The sequence below is a fragment of the Lactuca serriola genome, chromosome 4, assembly GCF_051521515.1.
Source record: "Lactuca serriola cultivar US96UC23 chromosome 4, Lser_US96UC23_V15, whole genome shotgun sequence".
Taxonomy (NCBI): Eukaryota; Viridiplantae; Streptophyta; class Magnoliopsida; order Asterales; family Asteraceae; genus Lactuca; species Lactuca serriola.
In genome coordinates this window covers 389799019-389809379 of record NC_136411.1, presented here as the reverse complement: position 1 = coordinate 389809379, position 10361 = coordinate 389799019, and the positions used below count along the sequence as shown (strand labels likewise).

At 32.2% G+C, this 10361-nt stretch overlaps 1 protein-coding gene across 1 annotated transcript; it reads right to left on the bottom strand.

Annotated features, from left to right (window-relative positions):
- Nucleotides 1-8064: 8064 nt before the first annotated feature.
- Nucleotides 8065-8859, bottom strand: LOC145099856 (uncharacterized). Its single transcript, XM_079037359.1, has one exon. The coding sequence runs from the start codon at nt 8857-8859 to the stop codon at nt 8065-8067; it is 795 nt and encodes a 264-aa protein (XP_078893485.1).
- Between the last annotated feature and the right edge of the window lie 1502 nt (nt 8860-10361).

The following is a 10361-nucleotide window of genomic DNA, read 5'->3' as shown; positions in this document are numbered from 1 at the left end:
AGAGTGGACACTCATTAAACTGCCATTTTATATGTAGTAACCTTATACCCCCCCCCCCCTTTATAGACCGGCTTCGTGAATGATGCCTACTAATGGTAAGACTGACTTGCTCTTACACACACACACACACACACACACACACACATATATATATATATATATATATATATATATATATATATATATATATATATATATATATATTATTAACTTATAATACTATAAAGTATAAGGGTTGAATTTTAACTTTTAAAATTCTAAGGGCTTAACTTGCAATTAAAGTATTCATGAGGGAAACTTTACAAATTCCAAAACTTGAGGGCAAGTTTTGAATTATTTAAAACTTTTCAATTTCATAACTTATGTGTTTAAAGTAGTTTTAATGAAAAAACTCTTCAAGTTCCATACCTTGAGGACAAGATATGGAAGACTTTAAAACATTTAAAAATGAGACTCTCCATTTTTCATAACTTATGGAAATCTTATGAGTTTTAATAATCATAAATGTGACTTTTCATATAACTTGAGGACAAGTTACAAAAACACATATTATGAACAACTTTTAGATTAATTTGGATTGAAAACATATTATCACATAACTTTTCGATTAATCTAAAGGGAAATCTCCAATAAAGTCTTAAAATTTTAGCTCGGTTTATGTTTTAGTCCTAAACTAATTTTTGTTTACAAAAAAGTCTCAAAAACCGGCAAAAGTTTGCATTTTGACCCTTTTTGACTGGTTGGAACCGGTAACAAATTAATTTGGGACTATTTCATAAATTGACCCAAAATATTGGGATTTTTCTGCAAAAACAAAAAAATTAGGGTTTTTCTGCAAATAAAAACCTTATTATTATTTTTATTATTATTATTATATTAAAAATATAAATAAGTATACTATTTTTTAAATTTCTTATTATTAATATTGTTAATAATACATATAAATACATTTAAATTGAAAAAAAATATATATATTAAAGACATTTTATAAAGGTGAAGGTTGAGCGGATGGTAATGCTTTAAGCTTTGAAATCATGAATGTCTGTTTGTATATTCTAACTTTGTATATGGTCATTTCACATTTGTTATTATTGTTTTGTAACATTTAACAATTTAAAAGAAGCTATTGATTTTTTAAATTGTTTACAAATAGTAAGCATGTGATATGCGTGTATGTCTTGTGTGTAGGTATTTGAATTACCAACATGTGTGTTGCACTTTTTCATTACTTTATCCTTGTGGTTTTTTTGGAAACATAGCAAATATAGTGTGATAAAGCAAAATAAGTCATATTACTTTCTATTAAATAAGATATTTTAATTAATATTTTTGAATTTTGATATGAGCCACCAATGTAAATATTTATCGTGGATCTGTTGGATTTGAAAAGAAATCATTCTACCTTAAGAAATTTTATATACAATGTGAGAAATCCTTTTATCTTAAACTATTTATACATAATTTTACAAATAGACAACTTCTGTTAAATTGTTAAGTGTTAATATTTTGAATTGAAAACAATAATAAAAAATGTGAAATGATCATATACAAAGTGAGGACATACAAACAGATATTCATGATTTCAATGCTTAAAGTACTACCATCACCACCACCTTCACCTTTAAATAATTTCTTTAATATATTTTTTTATTTAAGTGTATTTATATGTATTATTAAAAATATTAATAATAATGAATTTAAAAATTAGTATACTTGTTTATATTTTTAATAATAATAATAATAATAATAATAATAATAATAATAATAATAATAATAAGCTTTTTGTTTGCAGAAAAGTCATAATATTTTTTTTTGCAGAAAAGTCCTAATATTTTTTTTGCAGAAAAGTCCCAATATTTTGGGTCATTTTGTGAAATAGTCCCAATATTTTAGGTCAGTTTATGAAATAGTCCCAAATTAATTTGTTGTCGGTTCCAACAGGTCAAAAAGGGTCAAAATGCATACTTTTGCCGGTTTTTAGGACTTTTTCGTAAACAAATATTAGTTTAGGACTAAAACGTAAACCGGGCCAAAATTTTAGGACTTTATTGGAGATTTCCCTAATCTAAATCAACTCATAAGAACAAGATAATTCAAATCAAACACCTTTTCATGTAATTAGCCTAACCATTAAACTAATACAAAACGTGAATCTATTGACAATTATCTATGAAATTGGATTAGCATGAACATTACCACATCAAAAACAGGTTTACAAGTTCAAAAACTGCTTAGGGTAATGTTCCTAGTCCAATTCTAGCGGAAAAAAAACTCGAAAATATGTTGTTTAGGGCTCCTACTCGTCGAATGTATGAACCTACTCGACGAGTAGGATGATTTTCTTCATGGAATCGGCGAGTCCATCAGTGGACTCGGCGAGTCCAGTGCCCAGACAGTCAGAAAATCAATTTTTTCAGCTTTTTCAGCAATTTGCATCAAGTATAATTGAAAACAAGCCTAAGCTCTGATACCACTGAAGGGTTTTGGGCATTCTAACACTCCTATGGTGTAGATGCAACCCTAAATACCTTGGATCTATGTTCTCTTTATTATACATGCAAACTTGAACTTTCTAAGGTATTACCCTAACTAGCATACAATGAAGCAACTATACTACAAGAAACTAGTTAGATAACATACATTTTGATGTGGCTTGAAGTCTTGAACTTTAAGCGCTTAGCCCCAATAGTGTGGAAGCCTCAAGTGGAATCACAAATCACCAAAAACACCTTGGAATAACTAGAGAATAAGGATACTTAGGTTCCTTCTTATGAAATCGGCCTTTCCCTCAATTGTATGCACTAGTGCCAATTTCTTGAACCAAGGACCTCTTTATATAGTGTGGAGGATTAGGGTTACATTCATGTAAACCCTAATACCCATGACCTTTCATTTCCATAGGATCCATGGGTTAAACACTCCATGGACTGTCCATGAATACTTAGCCCAACCTAAATGAACTTGGTCCACCATATATATATATATATATATATATATATATATATATATATATATATATATATATATATATATATATATATATATATATATATAAGAGTCCATATTTAATTAGTTCCTTTTGATCACTAGATTAATTCTAAATTAATTCTTGATCACTACTAATTAAATAATATGATTTCATATTAAGATATTAGAACATATAATATATTAATATTCATCACTAGTATCCTTTTTTTCTCATTTTGTCTATCCAATTGTTCCGGTGAAGTGCAACCCAAATGGACCATGCCAAGTCGGGTCAAATACATACCAGTAATAGTTATGGGCTTAGACATCTACTCCAACACTCTCTATCTTCACATTTGGTTTCATTTAATCAATTTAATAATTTTTTTGTTTTTCCTCATGCAATTCATTACCCCTTTAGATTTATTATTATTATTATTATTATTATTATTATTATTATTATTATATATATATATATATATATATATATATATATATGTATGTATATATGGTCCCATATTTTACAATTGGCACAAGGCCTTCAAAATTAAAGGACCGACCCTGGTTCCACCTTATGACACCTAACGTCCGAAAGTTGGGCGTTCCTATGCAAACGTCTGGCGTTTGCTCGTTGATTACCAACTTCCAAACCAATGTCTTAATGGCTTAAGATCTCATGTCCAAACTTCAGATCCAATCATAATGGAATGTCTAAAGCCATAAAGTTTCAATCTTTATGGTCATGCATGGCTACACTGAGCCCAACACCAAGATCCTAACTCAAAATCAACTATAAGGCTCCAAAACTCATGCATGGAAGATTATGAAGACCCAAGATTGTAATTTTATGTTTCTAGACTCACTATTATGCTTGAAAGGATAGTCCAAACCTCTGGAGCATTCCAAACTCACAAAGATCAAATCTTTGGGACCAAAAAGAACATAAACTAGCGCTAAATCAAGATCAAACAAATGAGACATCGATATCTGAACTTTATACGTCAAAATGATGCTCCAAGATGTCAAGAGTCCAGATCCACAAGCTAGAGAGCAACCACAATACTCCGAAGATCTTCCGTCTCTTATTAAGAACACTAAATGATACCAAAAAGATGAACCAAGGCTTCAAATTCTATTACAAACTTAGGGTTTTAGGGTTTTTCGAAATGAGGATGGAGGCTGGAGTGGTGAAGGTTTTTGAAGCCATAATGTTCTTTAAATAAAGTGCAAACCCTAAAATTATGGTTTGGTCTCTGCGTGTAAATGCCTGGCGTCTATCATAGAACGTATGGCGTTTGAACGCCTAACGTTCTATGCAAAACACCTGGCGTTTGGACCAAAGTGCCAAAAATTAACACAAAAATTGTCTAAACTGAAAAGTACTTTGAATCGGGTGTTACCAAAAGTTCATAGGGTTTTGATGACAATAATCCTTTTTTCAAAGCAAAAAACTAAAATTTACTATAAGCTCGCAAAAAATCATTGCTAAACACACTCATATATACCTATTTTTTTGCAAGCGCATGAGCAATCTTTGTAATAAATCTTGATTTAATTAAATAGGCGTTTGAGGTTTTTATATATGATTGTTTTATATGTTGTTAAATGTCAAATTAAAAGTAATACTTGTTGGTGGTTTTAGTGTCATCAGATATTTTGTATAATTGGAAACAATATGTGAGTTAAAGTGTTTATAATTTGTATTTAATAAGACAGAGGTCAAGGGGGTCATGCCCCACTTCTGTAACGCCCGTAGATCCGGGCTAGTCAATTTAGAGACGATAAACATCGAAAATGACTTTTTTATGGAAGATTATTTAGAAGGAATAATCTTAACTAAGTTGTAGTATATTTTACAAGGATTCCATACATATAAAGAACGCCGAAATCCGAGTTATAACGAAAAAGTTATGACCTGTCGAAGTTTCGCGACAGAACCGGCACGACACAGCGTGATGTAAATAGTGAATTTACGTTAGAGCGATATTTTCCCTTAGAGATCTAAATGAAATTCGTAGAATATGTTAAACCGAGAGCATGCATAAAAAGAACGTCTAAATCTGACTTCGTATGAGGAAGTTATGATTTTTCGAAGTTTCAGCATTAGCAGTATGCAGTCCGAAACTCGAGATTGAGGTCGAGTGATATTTAGCCAAAATTTTCTAAATGATAATTGAAGATCTCATCAATATTAGTCCAACGATAAAAAGGCAGACGAAAACGGAGTTCGGATGAAGGAGCTATGAATTTCGAACGGAGTTTTCCTGTCTCGGCCTACTAAAAATAATATATTAATAATATATTAAAATTAAAGTCAAAATTATCCAACAGAGTATAAATGAGAGTTGTAGAGCATAATCTCACCTTCGTGTCGATATAAAGAACGTCGAAAATGGAGTTCGTATGCGAAAGTTATGAATTTCTGAAGTTCGGGCGCGAAACCCCAAAACTGTCAGGGTTCACGACCTACTGTGCTCACGACGTGAACACTTAAAACTCACGACGTGAGTGCAGAAATTTCACCCTATAAATAGAAATCAAGGGTCAGCCGATTTTGGTTGCTCTGTCTCTTCTCTCTCACACCTGATACTCTCGCTAAGCCCTATTTTAACCCCCCGAAGCCCCGATATCATCCCAAGACCCGAAGCGAGTCCCGAAGCCCCGAAGATCCCAAGGAGAAAGGAGTTTCCGAGCCGAAGCTCTGCGTGTGAGAAGCCACGTATTTGAAGATATTCTAGTTTCACCGAAGAGCTACTACTCTTAGAGCCGTAGTGCTGTCTGATCATCTTCTGATCAAGTGAGTGTATAGTCCCTTTCATAAACACAAGTATAATACAAGTATTGTTTGAATGTATTAAGTATATGTTTGGGTGAGTGTGTAGTTACTTTCTTCTAACACATAGATATGAAGTATTTGCTATGAAATACATGCTATGCGTTTATACATTGTTTGCTTACTTGAGATGAATGCTTAATGAATGTTTTATACGAGTTTTTAAATAGTTTTAAACTGTATATGTAATTTATATCCACAAATATGTTGGGTAGAACATGGGTAGATGAAATAGTTGATGTGTGTTGAAATAATGTGATAAGAGATGGGTGAGGATATAATGGTGATGATAATTAGGTGATGATAGATAGGTGATGAATTACAAGTCCAGGCGATGTTGTGGCTGCGTATTCATGCGATGATAGTCTAACCCTTATTATGAATTACGAGTCCAGACGATGTTGTTGCTGCGTATTCATGCGATGATAGTCTAACCCTTATTATGAATTACGAGTCCAGGCGATGTCGTGGCTGCGTATTCATGCGATGATAGTCTAACCCTTATTATGATTTACGAGTCCAGGCGATGTGGTGGCTGCGTAATCATGCGATAATACCCTAACCCTTACTAGACAGATATTGAGGGAGAGATCCCCAAAATAGTATTGTCTATGCGATGTAGGCGATGATCCTTAAGGAAAGTTCTTAGGAACAAACATATAAGGAAATAAGATGTAAGGAGACGAGAGGTAAACGTGATATAGGAGATGACCCTTAGGATAATATATTCATGGAAGATTAAACGAAGATAATGGAGATGGGTAATTGGGTTAATTGTTTGATGATTACATACAATAATTATATTATTGTGGGTTGAAAACCCTATACGCTCACCAGGCTCCCAAGCCTGACCCACTCAGTTTTCTTTGCATTACAGGTAATGGCACAAGGGTATAAGTTGGTGGACTTGACGAGAGATTTTGGATTATAGATCAGTAGTTATAAATAACTGTTGTAAGGTTTATTTTATATTGTTTATGCTTTTGGTCTGTATTGAACATGACATCCCGATGTTTTATTATTTAATGAAAATACGTTCTCTTTGAGAAATGTTTTGATAAATGGTTATCATATATTTTTTTGGGAACAAATTTCGCAACAGTTTTCTTTAAACGATTACTCTGATTTTAAAAATAAAGCATAAACAAATCGGTCTTTTCTGACCGTGAAATTGGGGATGTCACACCTTCCAGGGTCCTAAGGGAAGAGCCCCTGACGATGGTCCCGCTTATGTTTCCGTGAGTGATTATGGTAAAATTGGCAAATCTCGTCAGTTTTGTAAATCATCGATCATGTCATTAATTCCGAGATTACTTGACTAATTAGAGGACATCAACCCTAAACACAACCCTAATTATCAAGTATAAATAAGTCTCTTCTCTTTGAGCAATTACACCCTTTTCTCAACTCTTATGTTTTTTCTAACGAATTCAAAATTATTTTAGCAATTTGACTTATGTTTTTGTGCCTAGATTTGTAAGTGTCCCTTTTCACATAAAGTAGAAATATCACTTCCACCTAAACCCTTCTCTACCCTAACAATATTTAGGATTATTTGATAGCATCTAAATGAACTCTAAACATTGAATGAACCCTATAGTCTTTAAAGTTTTAACCGTTACAAGAATGGAATTATTTACCACAAAATAGTTCATTTTACAAAACAACCGCCTATATAGAATCCGATATATCTTTGATTATTAATATTAAGTATTTGATATTCTGATTAATAATATAAAACACAAAAAAAACCTAAATAAACTTGGATTAAAATCCTAAGAAAACAAAATAAACACTTTTGTGCGTTTTCCTGAAAATAATAATTATTTTAAATGTAAGTTATAACATATTTTTTTTGTTTTAAACAATCTTGAAGTTTGTATAAATTAAAGATACATGGACTTTCTTTTTTTAGAAAAGGCAAATATTATTAAAGGAGGCAAATAGTAAGAAGCTACAACAAGCCAAAAGTCAACAAAACGAACAAACAGCGCAAGAGAAAGAAAAACAAAGTTAGGGAAAAAGACATAATTAAGTTGAGAGATGAGTGAAAGGCGATACACTCCATTCGAACCAATTCCCACAACCAAATCCACTTCTGTGCTTGCACCAAACATACAAGAGAGAGAGATATTACTGTCTGCAATTTTCTTCGGATGCACACCAATTCCTTTGAATATTATATCATTCCTGGTTAGCCATAAATTCTAGATGAGGCAATGAAACACCATGTTTAGTATTAACTTCTTCCTAGGACAATTTCCCTAGGTAGCCGCATAATCTGTGAATTCCTTCACGTTTTTGAACCCACTCTCTTCAACTCCACACCATTTAAGTATCCAATATTGTACCTCCCTAGAATACTCACATGTAACAAATATATGATCCACTGTTTCTGTCTCCTTATTACATAGAGGACAAAGATTATTGGGGATGATAATTCCCCTAGTTGCCAAAGTATCTGCCACTAGGATCCTTCCCAACACAGCTCTCCATATGAATCCACTTACTTTCAAAGGAATTAGCTTGGACCACCAAATTGTCGGCCCTTTGAACGGAATCAATTTTGATTCCAATAGTTTTCTCATTATTTTCACAATATATTCACCCGTGGGGTTGAGGATGAATCTGAAACCATATTTGGAATTTTTGTCAATGGTCATATTACCAATATCCAAATATAATTCCAACAATTCCTTCAGTTCAATACCACCTGTTGGTTCGTGTCTCCACATCCATGAAAACCTGTTACCAGAAAACCTATACTCCAATCGACAGTTTTTAACCGTTTCTAGCGCGAACAGGTGAGGAAATTTGCGATGAAATGGAATATTACTGCACCAAATGTCTTTCCAAAACAGAATGTTACTTTGCAAACCAGTAATGAGAGCAAAAATATCCTTACAGTCGATATGTAGCTTTTCAATGGATTTCACCGCCTTCGAAATATTGCACCAAACCCCATTTGTTGTTTTCCGTGCAATATATATTGCCGGTTTGTTGTATAAGTTATGTATGCTCATGACGACTTCTTTCCAGAAACTGCCATTGTCGTTCATGAACCTCCACCACTATTTGACCAATAGGGCAATATTTTGAGCAAGTAGGGAGCCAACACCGAGATCTCCTTCTGATTTTGGTGCAGTGACTGTTTTCCAATCAACCTAATGTATTTTCTTTTTGAGTTCTCCACCTCCCCCATAAGAATCCACGCCTGATCTTGTCAAGATGATCAATGATTCCCTGAGGAGCCTTGAAGAGGGACATGTAGTATGTAGGGAGACAGTCAAGAACTGATTTTATGAGGGTGAGACGACCTCCAAACGATAAGGATTTGACTTTCCAGCTCGATAATTTGGAGGAAAATTTATCCAGAATTGGTTTCCAGTTCTTCTTTAACGTCATGTTAGCCCCAACTGGGACTCCCAAATATGTGAATGGAAAATCACCTTGTAGACAACCAAGCACCTGGGTTGTTTTTGACAGTTCTGTATTTGAGACCCCCACACCAAAAATACGAGATTTAAAAAAGTTTACTTTTAACCCTGATGATATATGAAAGCTTTTGAGAATTCTGGATAAGTTTTTGATGCTATCAGACTTTCAACCCGATCGACAAATATCGTATATGTATATATTTTAATTTTACTCATTAGATATCAAACATAACTCGAACTATAAATTCATAAATAAAATAGTCAAAACTTATACATTAATACTTATAGACAATAACAATCGGTTTATTTAATAATATATATAAAAAATATTATTTTGTGATGATAAATTCAAGGGATATTAACTAAGTACCATTTTTATTTTATGAATAAATGTATTTGACCCATCTTTTTTGTATTTTATGGACATAACCTACATGTTTTAACAACTAGTTAGTAGTTAGAAGTTAATATCACAAAGTCAGTAGAATTCGTCAAATACCTGGTCTGAATTTGGGACCTCTTGGAATGGAAGCTCAAGTCTAAGAGGATGTTTGGATGTTCATCTAAAAATAACTTTTTAACTTATTAACTCTTAAAAAGTTAATAAGTTAAAAAAATGTTTAAATACCTAATAAAAATCTTTAAAACAACTTTTTATTTATCCTTCGAAAATAAATTTTTACAAAGTAACAATGTGTGACATTTTGAAATGACTTATAACTCGTTAGCATAAAAAACAATTTTAAACCAAATATTTTTTGACTTTTGACACTAAAAAACTAATCCATATATTTTTTTTAAAAACGTTTTTTTTCCGATCTTTATAAGTTTAATAAATTATTTTTAACAAAAATCATTTTTAACTTAAAAATAAAATCTCAAACACCTTTTAAAAGACAAAGCTTCTAGCAAATTGGCTAATCCATATCGACAATAACCTATGTGTTAAGAGACATGTCATATCAAAATACATAACGTTAAAGACATACCATATCAAACTACATAACTTTTTTTCTCACTTGTACTAGACACTTTTTAAAAACCCTCTCAACACATCCAAAATGGTCGATTCAAAATGTTTAATATCAGTATTTTAAGTCATGGTATGATATATAATTCTCATT

Bases quoted from the DNA above. Each gene is read 5' to 3' on its own strand.
- LOC145099856 (XM_079037359.1), bottom strand. From the start codon at position 8,859: ATGAACGACAATGGCAGTTTCTGGAAAGAAGTCGTCATGAGCATACAT.